The sequence below is a fragment of the Neofelis nebulosa genome, chromosome 2, assembly GCF_028018385.1.
Source record: "Neofelis nebulosa isolate mNeoNeb1 chromosome 2, mNeoNeb1.pri, whole genome shotgun sequence".
NCBI classification, from domain to species: domain Eukaryota; kingdom Metazoa; phylum Chordata; class Mammalia; order Carnivora; family Felidae; genus Neofelis; species Neofelis nebulosa.
In genome coordinates, this window is record NC_080783.1 from 54,989,243 (window position 1) to 55,012,850 (window position 23,608).

Genomic DNA, 23,608 nt, shown 5'->3' on the forward strand with positions numbered 1-23,608 from the left:
ATTTCTCACAGTGGTTTCATTTTCTTCCCCCAATTAAACTTCTCTGGGGCTTCAGTGGAACCCCCAGGACATACATGAATCCCACGCACATCTGACAAGATTCTCAAGCTGCCCGATGAACCCTCACCCCTTTGGCAGCTTTATTGTCATTCCTGTGAAGTTACTTTACCTCTCAGTCATTTGGGATCTTGCCCTCATTTCATTACTAATTAAATTTGTTTTTACAGAGTCATAAATTAATTATTTGAGGTAAAAATTACTGAAATCTATACCTTGCTCCAAGATCTTTTTTAACTCTGGGTAATTAAATTTAAGAGGTATCGTGTTCATCTTTGTTAGTATTTGAAGGAAATGACTGACACAAAGTTAAAGACTTCAAAATTTCTTACATAGTAGGAGAGACTCTGTCTTAGGGGTAGGTTGAAAATTAAGAGGTGCTCACTCCATCAGCAGTGTTTGTTCATTGTCTTGCATTGCTGGTAGGGCCTAAATTGGACGTGGTTAGGAAACTAGAGCAAATGGGATCCAACTCTAAGGTCATGTATTGTTTTAAGGGCATGTGCATTTAATGAGATCTCGTGTCACTTTTCTCTTTCTCCTGAAACCAGTACACAGGTGAAAAATGACAATATGAGGCTTAGTCTCTTTTTTATGAACAAGTACACTAGATTCCTAATTGTTGGTGATAGCTTGGTTTTCATTTAATGAATACAGCCTTGAGCATTTGTAATCATTGAGAACAAGGAACTTTGTGTTACATAAATATTTTACCCTATTGGATTAATAAATGGCTTGTTAATTGGTTGATCCACATTTCTATTCGAAGAGCATCTTTAGATAAATGAAGCTTTTAAATAATACCCCCAGGAAAACTCTTGGCAAACATACTGTGTTTTTTGCCATAGGGTTCTCAAAATATTTTAGAGAAACATTAAAAAGTAAACCTTTAGAAAATACTAGACCTAGTTGCAAAAACCCATAACTCATCTTTTCCCTCAGGACCAACTGATTTAAACAAAGGAACATAATTTGGTTTTACTTAACTTCTGTTATCCTAAAGCCTGAAGCTTGATAACTTTTATCAACTCATCCCTATCTTGAAAGAGCAGATCCACTTTCAAATGTTCCTTGCTCATGGGGCTTCTGTATCAAGGTGGAGTGAACTAACAGCTGACTGGTTCCATTCAGCTCTCAGATAACCGGAGTCCATGAGATGATGGGATGCATTCAGAGACGAGTGGACCATCTGACCAAACAGTGTTCAGCGCACAAGGAATTTGCTCTTAAGAAACAGCAATTAACTGCCTCAGTGGAGGGCCACCTGAAGAAGGTAGTTTCTTAAACGTGTCCTCCTTTAGCTACTAATTAGATGCAACTCCTTACCTGCTGTTACTAGATGGTATGGCAACCGCAGCATGGGGTGCATGGCGGGCAGATAGTGGTGGGTCTTCTTTGGCTTCTCTTAGGTTCCTCATTGGGTTTTATAATTGAACAACATAGAGTTGTACTTCACTATTGCTCATCAACCATTCCTGTCCCAGGTTGCTAAAACTTGACATGTAATCCTACCTGCCATGCTAGCCCTGAACACAGGTACACAAAGGCAGTTTTTGCCTTATGCAGAAGTGAAATGTGTGCATGTTGAGACTGTGTGTCCTTGTTTTACATGGTTCGGTGTTGGAACACCATATTGGAACATGGTTCAGTTCCAATATGCACAAATTTCAGGTAACATGGTATTGTACAACACAAGGACAGCAGATAAATACCAAAAATGATGTCTCAGAGATTTCCAGAACAAATTGTTGTTATCATACTTTATTGAACTAGACCAGTACAAAGGACATGGCCATTCTGAATAAAAACATAGATGTGAAAATCCTCTTCTCAGAGTGGAGGCAATGGCTTAGTACAGGAAAACTTTATTTCCTGTTTTCAAAGAGGAAGAAAACCAGGCAACTACTATTTGACTAAATGAAAAAATTACTTATCTGTAGCTGGGACATACAGCAAAACTAGTAATATCTCAATGACATTAATGTTAATGAACCTTGTTACCCACACTGGGTCTCAGATTTTCAATGATGTCTTCATCCGATACAGTGGACTCCTGTGCCTGACTCAAACAAGTAGAATTAGTAGGCCTCACAGGAGAGGGCATTAATTAACTGTGTCTCTGTCTAAATTGCCTTCCCACCTGTTATTGATCAAGCAACTTGGGAATTTGAGCCTTGTTCTGATGCCTGGGTCCAGGGAGATTCCAAATATGGCAGCAGCTGTGGTGCCACATTCTCTAGAGCTTGAGACTCAAGCTAATTTGGTGGTGGTGGGCAACACAGTAGGAACTCAGACAACTGTTGCTCTTTGTCTTTCTGCCAATTCAGAGCCAATTTGACAATGGAAAGCATGGACTCTAGTTAGAACCAGGAGATGAAGAACGCAACTTGGATGGAATAGAATCCTTTAAAGCCTGCTTTTTCATTGATTCATGTGTACTGGAAATCAAGTCATAGTCCCCCACATTCATCAGTTAAATGGCCTAAGCATGTCCCTGTATTTTACTGTCACATATACAGGGTTTGGTGCTATCCCAGTGTCCCTAAATATAGCGACCCATAGGATACCCAGGCCTTGGACCTTTACTTCAAGATGTGCCTATAAACTGGGCCCCATTCAACTTACAGTAGATGATTGTGAGTTAATTAATCAGATAAATTCATCTCTGCTGATGTGTTAGCAAGCACATTATCCTTTCTAGGAAATATAGATAATAAATTCTTAGAAGATATGGATGATTATTTATATCTCATTGCTGTTAATAAAATACATGTCTGTTAATAAATGTATGTCTATATGCCCTCTGTTGGTGGGTCAATAGTATTATGTCATATGAAGAGCAACATTATTAACTTAAACACAAAATTCTAAAATATTTAAAACTGTTTTTATATGAAAATTGGTATACCCACTTAAAATACAATGGGAATATGGGGTAGAATTTATGTTTTCTATACATATGCAAACATGTATGCAAATATATATTACTAACACTGCAATATATTCTTTACTGGTAAAGGTGGAAACGTCAATTCAGAAAATCAGTCCAGTACTTTCCAATGCAATGGATGTCGGTTCCAGCCTTTCTGAATCAGGGAAGATTTTGAGTAAATATTTGGAACTAGATATTCAAGCTAAGGTAAATTAAATAGGAATTATTATTATGGTTATGATTTTATAAAGATGATTTCTTTTCTTTATATTCAGTGGCTATAGAACTTAATGCTAGCTCTTTTGAGGGTTATAATTCTAAATATTGTGGCAAATAATGGCTTAAAACTTCTATTGTGTGCATCTAAATTACTTATACTTCAATGTGCATTTATTAGGCTGTTGAGCTCACTAAAACTTTGTAACCTGGTATTAAACACTCATTTGGCCCCTTTTCCTTGCCTGGGAGATGTTAGCAACTCCTTTTGGGAGGCCAGAGGAGGCAAGGGAGAATGCTTCTCTAAGACTATTTGTGATTTTCTGCTAGAGTAAGTTACAAAAGAAAATTACCAGAAGCAACATGCATTAATGCAAGATTCCAGAAAGCAAATAAAAACACAATCTTGTTTGCAAACCCAATGTTCAGGGACAGAAAATACCCTCCTCTTCTTAGCATCTTCTCTAGCTCCCCCTTACCCCTTTCACATGACACTTAGGTCAAATATTCTAGCTAGTGGCTCTCATCTGCCCTGAGTCCCAGTCTGCCCCAATGGGTGTTTAGGAAGGTGAGTCCAGCACCTCTCCTGGCTCACCCAAGTCAGTAGGCAATGGCCTTGTTACTCCATTGGTTCTAAGCCAAAGGACCTTCATCATGTTCGGGAAGTCACAGACAAGCCGATTTTTTTTTAATGGAGTGTTTTTTACTCATTATTTAAAATGTTTAAAATAAAACGTATGTCTGAATTCAATTTCATTGTTTTATTTTCAAAATTTTAGAAGGAACAAGGAAATTACGTGGGGAGAAACTTCCCTGCTTCCTCCTACCCAGAGTGCTATCTGGACGCAACACTTGGAAATGAAAATTAGCTTCATTCAATGCAGTACTTGGGAAGCATATTAAATACAAGCAGGGAAGCAATTCCTCCTTGCTGTAATGACAGTGAAGCTTTTTTCTTTGGTTTTTGCTTGATTCCTAGCTTAGTCTCATGTAAAATTTTACGTGGTTCTTTCTGGGTCAATTGTATATGTAATGTCTACAATACCTGTTTATCCATTTTATCAGTGAGATTTTACTGCCAGAAATTGCACCCAAAACAAAACACAGAAGAGTAACCCTTTAGGCTGTTTAGATTTCATATGTAACATTTCCCCTACATTTGTTTAAAAACCCTTCTAGATCAAGACTTAAATAAGACTGCATAATTGACATGCCATTATTTTATAAATTAAAAAAGGAGTAAACAATTTCTATTAACTTGCCATCTCTTGTATAACAAAATTAGTTTAAGTATTTGCTAGAGCTATTGTTAAATTCATAAAGCCATTCTCGTGTATAATTATTATATAAATTATTTAAAACATATCTGCCATTTGGTTTTGTAACTTTTCATACTAACCTTTCTTCTATTTGTGACACAGAAAATAAATGCTCTAAATAAGAAGTGGAGCTGACAGAGTGAGAGAATGGTTTGAAATGGTTTTCATTTTAAGATGACTTTTTCTTTTTTTTTTTTTTTAATTTTGAAAGTTGTGCCTTTCTTTCATTGAGGAGAGCTGGTCTGAGTCCAATTAATAATTGTAATAGATGGTGTACAGCAGGTAATGAAATGTGAATGTTCATGATTCCCCTGTCAGCTTCTGACCCCCTGTGCTTGGCTTCCATAGGAGACAGCACAAGAATTAGAAGCAGCTACAAAACTTATGACAGAGAAAAATGAATTTGAACCTGACGAAGTGGCATTGCTTTCTTCTAAAGCTAAATGGCTAGAGGAAGAATTAAAAATACTTGGGCGAAGCATCAGCTCCAGGTCACAAGTCCTGCAAACTTATGTGGCATTTCTAAAGTCATCAGAGGAGGTACGGTGCCTATATGCTGACCTTCTTCAGCAAGGTGGCCTCTGCCCATCTTCCTGCTTTCTCTGGGGATGGAAGCCCTGGTGGGTGGGTCCATGTCCTCCAGTCCCATGCATGTACTCACTTACAAGCTCTTTATTCAGCAAGGCACCATACAAGGACTCAAAGAGTAAGTTGTTTTACTAAAAAATAATGCAAGTGTGTAGGTGTAGATATATTCACAAATAAGCAAAGTGGTTGTATCGGAACACTTTCTACTGTAGTCTACAAACATTTACAATATCCTAAACATAGAACAAAATTACTTAAAAATAAGTTGCCTTCTACCATGGATCTTTTTGAATACTTGAGCAATTAGTGTGATTCATTTAAAATACATATACAGAATCAGAAATTACGGGCGTTTGGGTCCACTCTCAGATCTGTCTTGTTTGATGCCTTTTAACGAGTTTTCTCTGAGAGCTTCCTCTGAGGCACTATTTTGATAGGGTTGTACCAGAGACTCTGTAAAATCCTGTCTAGTAGACCAACATTCCCTCTCTCAAAGGCCTCAGTCTCTGGAAGATGACATCAGTAATGGAAAAGTGCTAGGGTCCCACCTCATTTAACTCTGGTGGCAGTGCACACAGGTGCACACAGACCCTGCTGCTTTCAGGGAGGTGGGTACTGGCCTAGCAGGAGGTAGAGCCAACCGAAGTTAGGGAGCATGCTCGATTTCAATTTTCCCACTGACACCCTTCCCTCCTACGGCCACCGTCCTGTCTAAGCACATTTCCTCCATCAGTTCTCATTTTGCAATGTTCTCAATTCTCACCACTCTGGAGAAAGGCCATGCCCGGTCCCTGCAAATCTCAGGTAATACCTTTTCCACCTCTCTCCTCCTCCTTTTGTCATTTCTTAGCCCTGAACCCTCATGGTTTGGGGCAAAGGCATTACAATTGACAGGATTATCCAGTTGATGAACATATTTGCTTGAAACTTGAAATGGTAGAGAAAGTACAAAGAAGGGCTGTTTTCTGTGTCTTCATTGCCAAAATGCACCTGCTTGGCTTCTAGTTCAGCATCTATTTCCATGGCCACCCTGGCCTTCGTAACCAGGAGTCTCTCTAGGGCTGGAACCTTAGCTTTGTAAGAAACATGTTCTCAGAAGGACCTCATGCCCTTTCATCCTCCCTGCCTTCACCAAATCTGTTCTCCACCCTGGTGGAGCCTTCTGTCCTTCTCATCTTGGCAGTGCTCCTCAGTCTGTCACCCTCCTACCCCCTCAGGGTGGCCTTCTCTCCTCACCGGCTCCTGCTTACTCATTTCCAGCCTGCTCCCCATGCTGTCAACTCCCTGCCTTCTACCCTGACCTACACTGCCAATTCCCAATTCTAGATCGGTACAACACTCTATTTACTCAGCTTCCACTTCCAAGCTTTCAGACACTCCTGTGGAAAATCATACTGTTGTGCTGATTGGTACCATTACAATTTGTGGGTCTCTGCTTGGGTCCCCCATATGCTCCCTAGTTGGTGCCCATTCAGTAGCAATTCTCAAACATCTTACTCCAGTTTACATCCCTAAATCTCAGCCAATGCCTATTCCTCATATGTGACTGAAGAAAAACAAGACCATCGAGCCTAACGGTCTTGACCTCCTTGGACCTCCAAACCTATTGACATGTTCACTCACCCTCCATTTGCCAATAACATGAAGTCTCTGTGCCTAACACAAATCAGTCATCAGTCTCTCCCTGTACACACCTACATCCTTCAGAATCTAGCTTCAGCTAGACCCATCCTCTAATTGTTCAAATCTGCTTTTTCTGTTGCTTCCTTCTCTTTGGTCTGTATCTATGCCCAATGGTCTTGCCCTCACCAAGGCTGTCACTCTGTACTTTTCCTTCTCTTCACACCTGCACTTCTAGAATGGGAAGATGACACTTCTTGTCTCTGCCTGCTCCCCAAGCCTCACCCCACTGCCTCTAGTGTCTTCCCTGTTCTGTCCTGGCAACTTACCAGTTGACAAATGACATGGTGTATTTTCAGTCTTCACCCCGCTTGATCATTCTGCCACATTTATTTAAATAACTCACTCTCACCTCCCATGACTTTTTAAAAGACAGATTTGTTGAAGTATAATTTACATAGGGTAAAATTCACCTACTTTAGAGTGTAATGATTTTGAGTATATTTACAGAGTTGTGCAAAGCATCACTGCACTCCAGTGTTGGTATATATATATTTCCATCACCACAAATAGAGCCCTGGTGCATATTTTTAGTCAATCCTGGCTTCCAGCCCTCAGCCTCAAGCAACCACTGATCTGCTTTCTGTCTCTATAGATTAACTTTATTTGGATAATTCATATAAGTGACATCATCTTGTCTACTTCTTTATCTGTTCCTTCTCCTTCTTCCTCATTTGGTTTTCTGTTCCTGAAGTGTGGTGGATCATGGAGCTCTTACCTGTGCTCTCTCTGTTGGACATTCTATATACTTTCCCTGCAAAATTTGCATCCCCACCTATGGTTTCAATTCACCAATAACAAAAAACAGTTTCTCAGCCCCAGCTGTCTGAGCCCCAGATCAATGCTTTCAACTTCTAATCATACTAATGACCTGTGTTTCCTATAGGCTCCTGAACACAACCAGTTGTCTCCTTTTCAAATATGTTTTTCTTCTGTATTTTGGCATAAATGACCCTGTCATTTTTCAAAAGTCCAAGGTAGAAACTTCACAGTCTTTTCTGAGCCCTCTCTCTCTCGAGGAGCACATGTTTTGTACAAGGCCCCATGCTTTTCATTCCTGACTTCATTCAATCCTTATAACATTTCTATGTTTAGTTACTATTATGCCTACTTTAAAAATGGGGGAAACTGAGACTGAGAAGTTAGGTATCCAAGATCAAACATCTAGTAAACATGGAAGCTGAAGTTCAATCCCCAGTCTCCTCCCTTTTGATTTTTTTCCTATATCAAAGGCCATGCTGTCCCTTGTTTATGTGTAGGGGCAACCTAGAACATTTCTGAATCCCCCTCCCCTCTACTTGTGCCTCCTCTTTCTTGGTTCAAGCCCCCATCATCTCTTGCTCAGCTTAAAGAAATTGTCTTCTATCTGTTCTCTCTGCCTCCTTTAATTCTCCCCTACACTCCTTTCAGAAAACGGTCATTCTAAAGCAAATCTGATTGGATTACCTCCTGGAATTCAGACACTACGAAAAATTTAATTTGTGAAACAAAGTATAAATACCTTTACCAAAAATGGATGAAGTATTAAAGTTTATCACTTATCCAAAACATAAACTAGTACTGATTCAAGGGAATTCCTGTACTTACTTACATTCAAGGCTTTTTTGAGAAGTTGGAAAAAGAGGATGAATTAAAGTTTATGTTTTTAGAGTTGTACATTACAGACAGCCCATCAAATTGACACTGATAGAAGTACTGATAGTGGTCATGCTGATTCTGAATCATTGTGATAGCTATCGGTTGTTTCACACTAATGAGAATCTGTCACATCGTGTTGGTTACAGCAGAAACCAAGCTGAAACCTGCTGGCCAGTTTTATCCTGCCACAGTGATCCCTCTAGCTTCTTTCTTAACCGATCAGCTTATGCAACCTGAACTTCATTCACACTAAGAGCTTTTATCATGCTCTGAACCAGTCAGTGTTTTCACACCTGTGCTTTTGCACATGTTATTCCTTCCATCTGGGATCTCCTTCTACTCCCTCTCACCCTGGACAATTCTGAGAGACACAGATCAAATGCCACTTCCTTTGGGAAGTTCTTCCCTATTTACTCTGTGTAGAGTTGGTCCCTCTGTGTATACTTGTTTTTTTGTTATGATAATTTGCTTATGGTTCTCTTTCTCCCAGAACTATCTTTGGGAACCCAAGGAAATAAATGCTTAATTCTTACTAGGGAATCTTAAAAGACTCCATGGAGGAGGTAGCATTTTAACTAGTTCATGAAGCATAGGTAGGAGCAGAAAATTAAGGAAAGATCATTCTTGGCTAAGGAAAGAAGCATCAGCAAAACAGAAGCATGAATAAATGGAATATGGGAAATGAGAATAGAACTGTTTCTGAGCACATTTGCAGGCTCACCTATTAAGTTCATTTAGATGAAGGATGATGTTAATGCCTTTAAAATATAGTGACTAACCATTGCCTGAAATTTCTCTCCCTGTTAGATTGCTCTTTCAGTCTCATCCTATTGGCTATTAAATATTAATTTAATGCATAAAAGCTTGTGTCAAAAATTTTCTACTATTTCTACATTATCCAATTACCTGTTAATCCATAGTTCTGCAGGTGCATTTGGTTTTATATAAGCTCTGATCAAAGACAGTGATTTAAAATAATCTAGTATTGCTAGCATTGGTTACCAAATGAGGAAATAAAATTTTAGGCAGGTGAAGTAATATACCTTAGTAAGATTAGCTCCTGAGGCAGTTTAATATTAATACTTGCACAGAAAATTAGTAATTGTACTTTTTATTCTGGTTTATCACTGATTAGAAATTGTGATTAATAATCACAAATAATTTTTCACAGGCTTATATTTCTTTCTTTCTTTCTGATTTGTATTCCCTGGTTGTATGTGTGTATGTGTGTCATATGTCTTTCTTCTGAATTATAAAACTCAACTTTAAATGGAGCCACCCTGGTCTTTGACATTAATTGTCCCCAATTGCAAAACATGCACATATATAATACATAAATATGGTTTTGGCTCTGGTAAGTAGGTCTTATAGGTAACAAACTTGTCAGCTTAATTTGCTACTGAGGGGTACTCCTGTCTGTCAACAACCTAAATAGATTTGCATGTCTTTTCAGTTAATTGACAATATTGAATAACTATTTAAAAAATTCTGAAATGTTTGGGGCGCCTGGGTGGCTCAGTCAGTTAAGCGTCCGACTTTGGCTCAGGTCATGATCTCGCGGTCCGTGAGTTCAAGCCCTGCGTCGGGCTCTGTGCTGACAGCTCAGAGCCTGGAGCCTGTTTCAGATTCTGTGTCTCCCTCTTTCTCTGACCATCCCCTGTTCGTGCTCTGTCTCTCTCTGTCTCAAAAATAAATAAACGTTAAAAATAAATAAATAAATAAATAAAATAAATTCTGAAATGTCATTTCCATTTGATTTTTAAATAGGCTTTTATTAGAATCTACTGTTATTTTTCTTTAAAAATGTTTTTAAGGAGTGCCTGAGTACCTCAGTTTCTTGAGCATTGGACTCTTGATTTCAGCTCAAGTCATGATCTTACGGTTTATGAGTTCAAGCTCTGCATCGGGCTCTGCACTGACAGCACGGAGACTGCTTGGGATTCTCTCTCTCTCTCTCTCTCTCTCTCTCTCTCTCTGCCCCTCCCCCGATCATGTGTGTGTTGTTGTTGGTGCACGTGCACACGTGTGCACACTCTCTCTGTCAAAATAAATAAATAAACTTTAAAAAATGTTTTTAAGTGTTTTTAATTTTCATTTATATTCTCATTTTTTTAAGCTAGAGGAGCAGTGTCAGAGCCTAAAGGAGTTTTACCAAACTGAAATCCCACGGAAGGAAGAGGATGATGCTGAATCCAAGTGTCAGTTTGACTCAGCTGAAAAGCAGTGGCAGCTATTTTTAAACAGGAGCTTTTTAACTCAAGACCTAGGGCTTGAGTTCCTTAATTTAATAAATATGGTAAGAATGATATTAAATGTGTCACACCTTCTGCAAGGATTACTATCAAAGTCAAAATCATAAATTCAAGTTCAACTGTCTGCTAATCAACCTTGCTGGTTTAGGAAGTTTTTTTGTTTGTTTGTTTGTTTGTTTTAGCTTTATTCAACCTAGAACAGTCCTAAAGCTCAGAATTTACATGCTTATTTGGTCTTAGACTTCCTATTAATTTATAATGAAGACTATTTTTTCAGTAAGGATGGATTTTTATTTATTTATTTTTATTTATTTTTTAATTTAATTTTTTTTAAATTTACATCCGAGTTAGCATCTAGTGCAACAGTGATTTCAGGAGTAGATTCCTTTTTGCCCCTTACCTATTTAGCCCACCCCCCCTGCCACAGCCCCTCCAATAACCCTCTGTTTATTCTCCATATTTAAGAGTCTCTTGTGTTTTGTCCCCCTCCCTGTTTTTATATTATTTTTGCTTCCTTCTCCTTATGTTCATCTGTTTTGTATCTTAAAGTCCTCATATGAGTGAAGTCATATGATATTTGTCTTTCTCTGACTGACTAATTTCGCTTAGCATAATACCCTCTAGTTCCATCCACACAGATATAATGAAGGCTATTTTAACTACTAAGAAGAAAGAGTGACTGTCATCCAAATACAACATTGCCACTATTACACAGAGACCTCAGTAGAGGTTCATGCAAAAGTTCTGTGTTATTTTGAGAATATGTAACAAGGTCTTTACAAAATTTCCAGGAGCTTAAGACAATATCTAGGATGAATCATCATTTTGAAAAATTTCATACCATAGCAGATCTTTCCATAGTGAAGCTCCATTATATTTAGAAATGTACTCTAAATTTTAGTTAAGTTGTATTTGTAAAATACCCTAGAATCTTTATATCAACCTGTGGCTGATAAAGTTCTCTACAGAGTTTTAAAAAATAGCTACTCCAACTCTCCTTTAATGCCTCAAGTATCTTCCTAATGAAACTGCTCATGTCATTGTTACAAAATCCCAGCTACTAGAAACCTTTTTTTTTTTTTTTTTTAATGTTAAGCCAAATCTGTCTTTGTATCTGTTTCTGACCCTCTGTAGCTACACAGGGGAAAAAAATCACATTTCATTCTTTTTACACATGTAAGTCCTTCAAACATTGAAAACAGTTGCTATGTCTAATCTGAGTTTTTTAGGCAGCTAACCACATATAAATCCTTTCCATCATTTGTAAGACAGTTTCACTTCTCTCTGCATCCTAATTATCCCTCCCAGAATTTTCTATGGTTTGCCAAAATCATTCATGAAATGTAACCAAAAAGTGAGGTACAACATCAACACAAAGTACAACAAAGTGGACATCATTTTTTACTAAGGAGACCTAAGACTATGCTAGCATTTTTAGCAATAATTTCACTTTGCTGATTCATATTAGGCTTGTGATCAAATACAACTCCCATTACATTTTCATTGCAATTCCTGCCAAGCTAGATCACTCCCATCTTATATTGGTCAAGCATTTATCTTTCATATACAAATGTGGGTCTTTATATTTATTTATTACTATTTAATTTCATTTTACCTATGATTCCATCTTATTAAAGTAAACTTGACCCTGCTATCTACTACATTAGCCATCTTTTCTAAGTTTAAGTCTATATATTTGATAAGTAGGCCTTCTATGGCTGCAAGTAGAGCTTTAATAAAAGTGTCTATGGGGCAAGTTGATGTCCCAACCCATTCAGCAATTGCTTGATTAGACAGTTTTTTTGTTTTGTTTTGTTTTTTTTAATTTTTTTTCAACGTTTTTTATTTATTTTTGGGACAGAGAGAGACAGAGCATGAATGGGGGAGGGGCAGAGAGAGAGAGGGAGACACAGAATCGGAAACAGGCTCCAGGCTCCGAGCCATCAGCCCAGAGCCTGACGCGGGGCTCGAACTCACGGACCGCGAGATCGTGACCTGGCTGAAGTCGGACGCTCAACCGACTGCGCCACCCAGGCGCCCCTGATTAGACAGTTTTTTTAAGCAATCACAGATACTTCCAATAGTACTTTATTTCAACCATTAATTCACAACTTTTTTCCTAAGTCTGTAGTGAGAGAGACAGCTCAAAGAAAGGTCTGCCTACAAAGTATCCTATCCATTACATAAGTATAATTTGACATAAATCTGGTTGACTCCTTGTGATCAGGGAATTCTTCCCAAAGTGCTTACAAGCTTCTTGATCGATGATGAAGTTTTGGCACTAATTATCAATGTAGGGCTTACCAATCTGTAAATTAGGTAGTCCATCCTTTTCCCCCTTGTGAAAACCAGGGCATTCTCCTTTCTCTAACTTTCTGGCACTTTTTTTATTTTCTGTAGATTTGCAAAGATAACTGACATCTGCAATTTTCCCAGTGCTCTGAAATGTGATCAATCTCAGTCTGGAGACTGAATTCATCTGGAAGAATTAGGTTCTGTAACTCTTCTCATCACTCTGAGCAACTCTTTATCTTCTCTAGCTCAACCTTCGTGGTTTGAAGACCATTCTTATTAAGTCTATGTGGGGAAAAAAAGTATTTATAGTGCTGATTTATCTAATACTATTCTTAAGCATCAGAGAAAACTTGCTAAGCAATTCGCCCATGTTCTTATGTTGTACGGGTGCTTACTGTAAAAACTAATTAAGTGATTTTTTCATTTGGAACATTTAGAACATGATTATCTATTGATCTGTCACCTTTCACATTTTTACTTTGTTCGTTATATAGTCTTTAGTCTCTTAATTGTGTACTTCTCTAATTTACACCCAGAAGGAATTCAAATATTTGCAAATTGCATTTTTGTCTATCCTTTTTATTACGACTTCATTTCAGAAATTTACTTTTCAGTTATGAAATTTCCAGTTGTATCTTTTTTTTTTTAATTAGATTTCAATTACCAATGCAATTATCTCTCCTGTCCTCTCTACATCTGTCCTGTACTCTCTTGATCATATTAATCATGGGTATTTCAAAGTGTTTGTCAGCTAACTCCAACATCTGAGCCTGGAGTTGTTTCTGTTGTCTACTTTTTTCTCTTGGTTTCCAGTCATGTAGCCCTGTGTTGGCAGGACTGGTGAATATTCATCAAATATCAGACATTATGTATAAAACACATGCTTTACCTCAAGGTCCTTAAAAACTGTCATATAATAAAATTCTTCCTTACTGGTAAGAATTAAGATCCACATAATAGTTAACTTTATTGGTTCAATAACATTCTGAGATAGGAAATCATTGGTAAAGCAAGTAAAACACAGTTCTAATTTCTTCATATTTTTTGGACCATCAGGATTTTAAACAAACATTATTGTTGAAATGTGGTAACCAGTTTGTGGTTGCTAAAGAGGAAGAAGGCCTGCTGGCATTTTCCACTGAATGTTCTGCTCTTGATTGGGTTGCTGTGGCTCATCTTTTCAAGGTTGACACCGAAAATTTTTCAGTTCATCTAAAAAATCATCAAGATCAGAGAAATTGATTTATGTGAGAACTCTGGGCAGACATGTTAATGAAAGTGCTAATTTACTAATATATAGCAGTGAATATCAAGGATGCTATCCAGGATACTGCCTTCCTGTTATCAACGTGTCTGGAAAACAAGACACACCATTCATTGTGTCTGAATCCAAATGGAAAATGGGTAATTTAATACCCTATTAGATAAGATTATGGCAATTTTTTCCATGCCCCTAAACAGAAGTAGAATGAGTAGCGTGTTTACTAACTAGACCTTGGGCAAATTATTTAATCTTGGTGAGTGGTCAAAATACTCAAGTCTGCCAAGTACATAATCACTCTTCTTGAATCCTGCTAGCTAGATAGGACAAATACTACTGTGCACTCCCTTTTCCAGGCCTCAATAGAATCATACCCTGCTGATTATAGTCGACATTGATATGCTGCAATTTCCAAGTTTACATTAAATTATATATTATATTTTGCTTAATAGTTTCTTAATAATATGTGAAAGATACCCTAACTTTATTTATAGCATCTTTTTTTTTTAATTTTTTTTTTTCAACTTTTTTTATTTATTTTTGGGACAGAGAGAGACAGAGCATGAACGGGGGAGGGGCAGAGAGAGAGGGAGACACAGAATCGGAAACAGGCTCCAGGCTCCGAGCCATCAGCCCAGAGCCTGACGCGGGGCTCGAACTCACGGACCGCGAGATCGTGACCTGGCTGAAGTCGGACGCTCAACCGACTGCGCCACCTAGGCACCCCTATTTATAGCATCTTTTAAAAAAATATTGTTCGTGATGGGTTCTGCTGAAGTTGTCGGATATCTTTCATGATATATTATCATCTTGTTAACCATAGTTACAGCATATATCATTTTATTTCTGAATCCCCAAATTCATAGGCGAGATCTTATTTAGAACTTGCAATTATATTCTTTTGTAATTAATTGGCACTTTATAATGTCTAAATTAATGTAAAAATATAAACGTGAAATATTAATGTCATTTAAAATAATTTAGAAATAAGATGGTCTGTTAAAATACTCCAGCACACATTCATGACACTGTCTTCTGACTACAATCTAAAAGATCCCTTGACTTCTAGATCCCTAGCTGTAATTGTGATTAGAGTAAAACCTTGGATTATGAGTAACTTGTTCTGCAAGTGTTCCACAAGATGAGCAAACATTTCTAATACATTTTAACTTGATAAACAAGTGATGTCTTGGAGTACAAGTAGGACGTGATGCCGAATGTCACATGATCACAACTGAGCCAATGGTTCTTGAAGTTGGCTTTGATATACAAGTGCTTTGGATTATAAGCATGTTTCCAGAATGAATTATGCTTGCAAACCAAGATTTTACTGTATAGAAATCTATGCACATTTGCTCCTGAGAAATTCAAGGATTTATTGAGAAAGGCTAGCCATCAAAGTAAAAAGCCATTGTTTTGTCAACTAAATATTCTTCTGCATTTTTTTTTAATGTTTGCACTCACAAAAAAGTACATGGTTTTACTCTTTACTTCTTTTATTCTTCTGACTGCAATTGAGTTTCCCCTGTATAAAACCATTGTTTATAGGCTTTCAAATCAGGCAACCAGAACATGTAGAAATTGGACATGTAGAAATGAAGAGGACTCTGAATTTAGATGTTGTGATTCTGACTAATAGTTTCTTAATAATATGTGAAAGATACCCTAACTTTATTTATAGCAGGGATTTAAAAAATATCGTTTAGGATGGGTTCTGCTGTGTATTATAGGTGCATAATAGAGATAAAAATACAGAGATATATAGATGTACATTTCAGTTCTTACAAAAGGGAGTAGCTTTAAGAACTGCTCACAAAGAAAATTTGAAATAACTGTAGTATATACAATGGGATAGTTGAAAGAGAAAGGCAGACCCCTCATATTTCCTGATGCTGAGACTTTGACATATTCTAATGAGTTATTTAACATTATTTACAATGTTAAAATAAAAGATAGAATATACTTCAAAACTTATGCATTCAAATAATCTTAACTTCAACATTTCTGGATCCTGACACTCATTTAATCATCCCTTAAGCCCCAGGAAATAACCAGACTCTGGCCAGGGGTGGAGAGGGTGGGGAGTCAAACACTACTGGATTTTAAAGTACTCAGGACCTGGTGTCCAAGCATAGACCAGAGGTTCTGAGAGCCCCACTGTGCCTTTACACAAGCATTCCAGATTTGTCTTGATCTCAGAACCATGCTCCGTGGTGGCCATGATCAAGTGTTTGTCTCCTAAAAGAGTGTATACAAAAATTTTGTGTCTCTTGGGGAAGAAACGCCATTATATGGATTATTAATTTAACAGGCAAAAAAGAATGAAATACTAAATGTGAAAAATGAAGTGCACTTTATGGAGAACACTATGGAAAGCCAGAAGGCAGAAAGAGAAGAACTCAGCCACCTTCGGATGACATGGCAACTTAAAGCCACAGCAAGCAAACCTGTGAAACAGCAGTGGGGAGCATTCAAAGAACAACTTAGAAAGGTACAGGAACATGCATGGATATCATTAAGTCTTAAAAAGGAATGAAATTCTGATGTACACTGCAACATAGAAGAGACTGTAAAACATGATGCTAAGTGAAATAAGGCAGTCACAAAAGGGTAAATGTTGTATGATCCCACCTACAGGAGGTACCCAGAGTCGTCAAATTCGTAAAGAGAGAAAGCAGAATAGAGGTTACTAGGGGCTGAGGGAAGGAGGGAATGGAAGTTCCTGGTAAATGGGTATGGGGTTTCTGTTTGGGATGGCAAGAAGTTCTGGAGATGGTGGCGATCGATGCACAGCAATGTGAATGTCCTGATGCCACAAAACTGCACAATTAGCAACTGTTTAAAATGGTAAATTTTGTTATGTGTATTTTACCACAAAACAAAACAAAAAAAAACAAAACAAAGTAAAGGAAACCCAGGGCCTGTGCTTTTGTTCGTTGGTAGTTTAGGACCACAGAATCACTTGAGGTAGTGAGTGTTTTCATGGGAACTGAAAAGTTTGATGATGCACCAGTCATCACTGGATTGCCAATGGTGTCCAAGAACATAAACACATAACTATCTAATATATATTTCAGACCACTTACAACTTAAAACTTCTTCAGGAAGCACTTCTGCCTGTGTCTGCACTTGACCTTGGAGGGAGCCTCCAGACCATTTTAGGTCTACAGAAAAAATGGAATGAAATGAAGCCTCACCTCCAGGTGAAGAAACAGATGGATGGACTTGGGTGAATGGGAAAAAAAAAAAAATCAAAAACTGTTCAGTTGAGATTTACCTAACTAATTTTAACAGACTGGTGAATTGTTATTTTTTAAACAAAAGCATGGTTTGTCTAAAGCTCTACTTTATTTTTATTTTTTAAATGTTTGTTTATTTATTTTGAGAGAGAGAATGAAAGTGCATGTGCCCACACTAGAGCAGAGGAGGAGCAGAGAGAGAGAGGGAGAGAGAGAATTCCAAGCATGCCCCGTGCTGTCAGCGCAGAGCCTGATATGGGGCTCCATCTCGTGACCCATGAGGTCATGACCTGAGCTGATATCAAGAGTCGGACTCTCAACCAACTGAGCCACCCAGGCACCCCTAAAATTACACTTTAAAAACACATTTTTCTTACTGTTTTTCTGCACTATTCTGTATTTGATGATACACAAATATTCAGGCTACAAAATGCCTAATATATTATCTTAGATTATTTGAATTTACATTAAGCTATCACATATATTCATTCTAATTATTTCCCTATAGACATGTTTTAGATTAAGACATCTCAGAACAAGGGTGAGCAAGCTCTGACACAGAGGCTCTGCTCCCCTTTGTCCTTGAAATCACCACTATGATGTCACCATCCCCATTCACTGGCACCCCAGATTCCTACCACTCTCCCAGGAATCTTGCTGTGCTCTCCCATTCTCCCTCTCAGAGAGCCCTCAGAAGATGAGAGATAAAACCATGAGTCATGTTCCCGGGCCCAGACAGCCCATGCATTCCATACCCTCCACCTCCTGCCGCTCCTAAACCTGATACAGCTGTCAAAAATATTTGCCAGTCATGCTGTCCTCTTGCCTGACTTCTTGTTCTTCACTGCAAAGTTAAGATATCTGCATTGCTGTTGGTTGCTACTTCAAAAATGTTGGCTTTAAAGAATGCCAAATCAGAAGACTGAAGATTCCTTTAGGGAAGATCTATTTCAGATTCTTTTTTTTAAAATTTTTTAACGTTTATTTATTTTTGAGAGACAGAGAGAGACAGAGCATGAGTGGGGGAGGGGCAGAGAGAGAGGGAAACACAGACTCCAAAGCAGGCTCCAGGCTATGAGCTGTTAGCACAGAGCCTGACACGAGGCTTGAACTCATGAACCATGAGATCATGACTTGTGCCAAAGTCAGACACTTAACCAGCTGAGCCACCCAAGCACCCCTATTTCAGATTCTTTAAAGGTAAAACTGATAGCATAAAACTACCTCCTACACACACACACACACACACACACACGCACACACACACACCCACCATTGTAGCCCATGGTGAAGTCTTTTCTATAAATTCTTAGAAAATTCAATTAGCCTACATATTAGCTACTTTGATATACCTTGTGTTATATGCCTACTGGCATTTTGTGTATGTATGCATGCACGTGGCCCTGCACATGCATGCATGAGTAAATTCTTCTAAGTCAGGGGCCATTCCCAAGCTTCATTAGTTCTGTCACTGTGGTATGCATATATTTGATGCCCCTATGCTTGATTTCAACTTGAAGACCTTTATTAGGCTACTCTTCTGCAAAGTATTTCCTTAGCCTAAATGATTTCCACTACTTTTCTCCTTGATATAAGCTCCATCCCTGACATTATAGTGGCTTCTTCTTTGAGTTGTCCAGCATTTGCAAGTTCTATCCCAAAATCTGGATTCCTACAAGGGGTATCTGAGTGGTCCTAGGGAAAAGGAAGCTGCTTTATCCCTCTCTACATGTGGTGTCTATTTGTGGATTCTGGGATGACCGTTTTTAAAGTAGCATATCTACCACATTGCTCAGCTGGTAGTTCATTCTGATCATTCTGTTATCATGAGGGACAAATAATTCCCCCAATGTATTTTTAGACTTGTCTTCTCTTGATGTTTTTATCATACTGATTCTAGTTTACATTAAATATCAGAGATGATCATGGCTTCATAAAATATCTAAAATACATTCATTTAATAGGTAACCGGAGTATTTGGTGTGCCACAGAAATATGTGACTTTCTATTTCACCACCTAGCTTTGAAACATGTTTTTTGCATTTATAGCAATTTTTTTCTAATTTCTAAGAAGATGGGAATAGAATAATGTATCCTTAGCATCAAACACAAAGCCTGGATTTGCAAGGATGGGGTGGGGCTGACAATAAATAATAGTTAGCAAATGAGAGAATAGTGATTGAGACCTTCCTATAGTCAGTTATAAAGGAAAAAGTTGTCTAAAAGCTGGATATCTTTTATTTCTTTCAACTTCTTTAGCAACTGAACGTTGAAGTTCAATACATTGTAAAAGAATCAGAAGAGTTAACTGGCAAAGGAGCCCCTGTGAAAGAGAAGTCTCAACAACTGAAGGAGCTTATTCACCTCCATCAAAAACAGAAAGAGAGAATCCAAGATTATGAGGGTATCCTGTACAAGGTAGTCCAATTCCATCAAGTTAAGGAAAAGGTAGGACTTGTCATGGATATCTGGAAGACCCTCAGCTCTATTTTTTTTAATTATTTATTTATTTATTTATTTGAGAGAAAGAAAGAGAGAGAGAGAGAGAGAGAGAGAGCAAGTGAGCAGTGGAACGGGCAGAGAGAGAGAATCTCAAGCAGGTTCTATGCCCAGCATGGAGCCCAAGGTGGGGTTCGATCTCATGACTGTCATATCATGACCTGAACCAAAATCAAGAGTCATATGCTTAACCAGGTGCCCCAAGACCCTCAGTTTTAAATTATGAAATTAGAAGGGCACCTGAGTGGCTCAGTCAGTTAAGCAGTGAACTCTTGATTTCAGCTTAGGTCATGATCTCATGGTTCACGAGATCAAGTTCCACATCAGGCTCACACTGACAGCGCATGGAGCCTACTTCTGATTCTCTGTTTCCCTCTCTCTCTGACTCTCCCTGATTCGCACTTGTTCTCAAAATAAAGAAATAAACTTTAAACTATGAAATTAGAAATAAATTATTGTGTAATAAAGGCCAAGTTGCTTTTTCTGGTATCTGAAGTTTTCCACAATCTGGCCTTTAACTTTTTCTCACTAGCTTCTATCCTCCCTTACATTCCAGCCAAACTGAGCTTTTGTTTGTCCCTTAAAGATGATGCACACCTTCCTCACTCCAAGTCTTGACTCTCAGGATGCTATTATCTGACAGGTCCTTTTTGCTCTTCTCTACTATTTAAACTCTATCTTTGCTTCCAACAAGCCTACCTTACTTGGAGTGATTTGTATCTTTTCTAAATTCCCCGAACTTTCATAGTTTATCTCACACATCTGTCATTTTTAGTATCTTGATTCTTAATTACTTTCTCCCTTCAAGTGTAAGCTCTCTGAGGAAAGAAAATAAATTCATGTGTTTTTTGGGGTTTTTTTTTGTATCTTAAGTACTTGACATTAAGGAGTGCTTAGTACAGGTTCAAGTTATTAGCTTCTACTTTCTTTTAAATATTTACTTATTTATTTTTGAGAGAGAGAGACAGCAGGGAGCAGCAGAGACAAAGGGAGAGAGAGAGAATCCCAGGCAGGCTCTGCATTGTCAGTGTAGAGCCTGATGAGGGGCTCAAACTCACAAACTGTGAGATCTTGACCTGAGCCCAAATCAAGAGTCAGATGCTTAGCCAAACAAGCCACCCAGGCATCACGTTATTAGTTTCTATTAACAGAAAATGGAGATGTGTTGATATCCCTTTAAAACAGCCTCTGAATTTACTCGCATCACACGCCTAGATCTTGCAAAGGTTTTAGGCTATGACCTTCTTTAACAGAACTGGTAGTATTAGTTCCTCAATTTTACCCTCTTGGTTTGAAGCCCTGTAACATTTATTTGTCTATAACACTAGTAATTATAGATGGGCTTGGCAACATTTTGACCAGGTAGTAAAATCGGTTATAGGAAGTAGGCTTTTTGTTTAAAAAAAAAATCTGTCTTCCTGAAAATATGAAACCCATGTTAATTGTTAACATCCTAAATTTCAGCTGGGTCATCTCATCAAATCAAGAGAAATGGAGTTTTTAGAACAGCCAAAGGAGCTGGAGGATGGCCACGAAGCCCAGGTTCAGCTCAGTCGCTCTCAGGAGAAGCAGGCACATATTGAGCAGCTCCATAAACTGGCCCTTTCCCTGGGAGTGGACATCATCTCTTCAGTACAGCGACCTGTAAGCAACTTAGAACACCATCATTCATATCTAACTAAAGCTGAGAGTTGGGTTATAATATCAATGAAACCAGGCAGATGGCCTAGTACATGTTAAGTTAAAAAATACATTAAGCCACTGGCTAGTTATTTGTGGTGAATGTCTACCACCTATAACAAAAGAAAAAATATTTAAGGAGAAAATCTGTTTATACAAGTCTTGTTTTATACACCTATTCTCATGCTAATTAAAAATAGAATTGTAGAGTTGTGTTGTCTAATATGGCAGTCAATTTTTCACCTTTGAAATGTGCCTAATGCAATGAAAGAACTGAACTTCTAATTTTATTTATTTTTAATTAATTTAAAAATTTTAAACTGACAGTGTAATTATGGGAAAACTTTTATGTATGTTGGGAACAGCTTGGGTATGTGAATCTACATTTTAAGTTATCAACTATGAAATTTGAATACAGATCAAGTATTTCTGACAGAAGTTTAGCAACAATTAACTAGATTTCAAAGACTTAGTATAAAAACTGTATTAATATTTTCTACATTTGGTTACATATTAAAATGATGATATTTGGACATATTTGGTCTAACAATTCACATTATCAAGATGAATTTCACCTGTTTCTTTCTTACTTTTTAATATGACTACTACAAAATTTTAAATTATTCATGTGGCTCAGATTATATTTTGATTGGACCAATGCTGCTTTAGCATTTCAGATCTGGAAGGTATTCTAGACATAAGCCAGCCCACAACACTCATTTTACAAAAGAAGCATCTGAGGCCCAGAGAAGCTGCTTAAGCCATGAAAACTCAGAATGGAGGAGCCTCCTGGCTTTGCAGAAGGCTTGGGCACCAGTCATTGGACATGCTTTATGCCAGTGGACTGACATTAACATAGGAGCCTAAAAGAGAAGAAAATATTTCCAGATCAAATTTTTCTAAATAATATATTGGACTCTGATTTAAAAAAAAATCCCTTTCTAAATTCCTAAGTTTAGTGAGAAAAGATTGTTTTTTCTATCCAATATGTATAACATTAATAAATCATAATGGTCAATTTTATTTCAAAGTTCATTTAAGATATCCATTAAACTATATGGAATGCAAAGAACATAATTTTTTTAAGCTAAAAGACAGAAATACAAAATAGAATCAGTTTTTACCAAGAAGGAACTTTCTTTTTAAAGAGTTTTATTTTATTAGTAAAGATATTACAAAAAAAAAGTAAGACGTCTCACTTTGCACAAATAATATAAATTGTTCTCTAACTCTTGTCTGCCTTGGCCTCAGCAGCCCTCTGTGCTGAGCAGAGATTGGTGCACTTCCATAATGAATCTGAGGTTAAGTTCAAGTTGACAGGAAAATTATAGTGCAGAAGCTGAAGTTTTCCGATGCATATTTTATGCTTTTGAAGTAAAAATTATACCTTATAATAAACGACATCTTTGAAGACTTGAGTGTGATGAGCAAATCTTCAAAACTTAAGTTTCAAGACTGGAAATGCAATGGTTTGCCTTCCCTGACATGTTGGTGTCTGGCTTCTTTCTGAAATCATTACAGCATATTCAGACATGCTTGAGGTAAAGTAAACCAGGAACCTAGTTTTTAATGTCCTCTATGAGTTTCATAATGCAGGTAAATAGCACATCCGTCTCATTGCTGTTTTGCCCGTTCCCTTTGTCACTTGCACTTCCGTTCCATTTTCAGAACTGCTCTAACATTTCTGCCAAGAACCTGCAGCAGCAGCTGGACGTCCTTGAGGGGGATGGTGTGAACTTGCGTGCCAAAGCCGAGGAATATGAACGGACCCTGATCCGCTGCTTGGAGTACTGCACCACAAGGGACAATATAAATGAGGTGGGGTGGTGGGAGTGAGCAGCGATATTGCCAGAAGTTGCTCTGAACCTAAAGCATGTGGCTCAAGTGTCTGCACCCATGCACACACAATCAGGCGACCATTTATTCAATGTTGACCTTTAATCTACCAAGCA

The 23,608-nt window shown here is 37.9% G+C and overlaps 1 protein-coding gene across 6 annotated transcripts in view; it reads left to right on the forward strand.

Annotated features, from left to right (window-relative positions):
• CCDC141 (coiled-coil domain containing 141) overlaps positions 1–23,608 on the forward strand; it is a 205,962-nt gene that overhangs the window by 145,158 nt on the left and 37,196 nt on the right. For 3 of the 6 annotated variants that reach the window (XM_058712700.1, XM_058712707.1, XM_058712699.1), the window contains 9 exons: positions 1,189–1,330; positions 3,077–3,196; positions 4,873–5,064; positions 10,547–10,726; positions 16,550–16,729; positions 17,316–17,441; positions 19,737–19,925; positions 21,441–21,620; positions 23,325–23,474. In XM_058712700.1, coding sequence (XP_058568683.1) covers positions 1,189–1,330; positions 3,077–3,196; positions 4,873–5,064; positions 10,547–10,726; positions 16,550–16,729; positions 17,316–17,441; positions 19,737–19,925; positions 21,441–21,620; positions 23,325–23,474 — 1,459 coding nt within the window. Of the gene's footprint in view, positions 1–1,188; positions 1,331–3,076; positions 3,197–4,872; positions 5,065–10,546; positions 10,727–13,082; positions 14,678–16,549; positions 16,730–17,315; positions 17,442–19,736; positions 19,926–21,440; positions 21,621–23,324; positions 23,475–23,608 lie in introns of those variants that run through there. The other 3 variants (XM_058712703.1, XM_058712704.1, XM_058712711.1) reach the window with 3 other exon arrangements.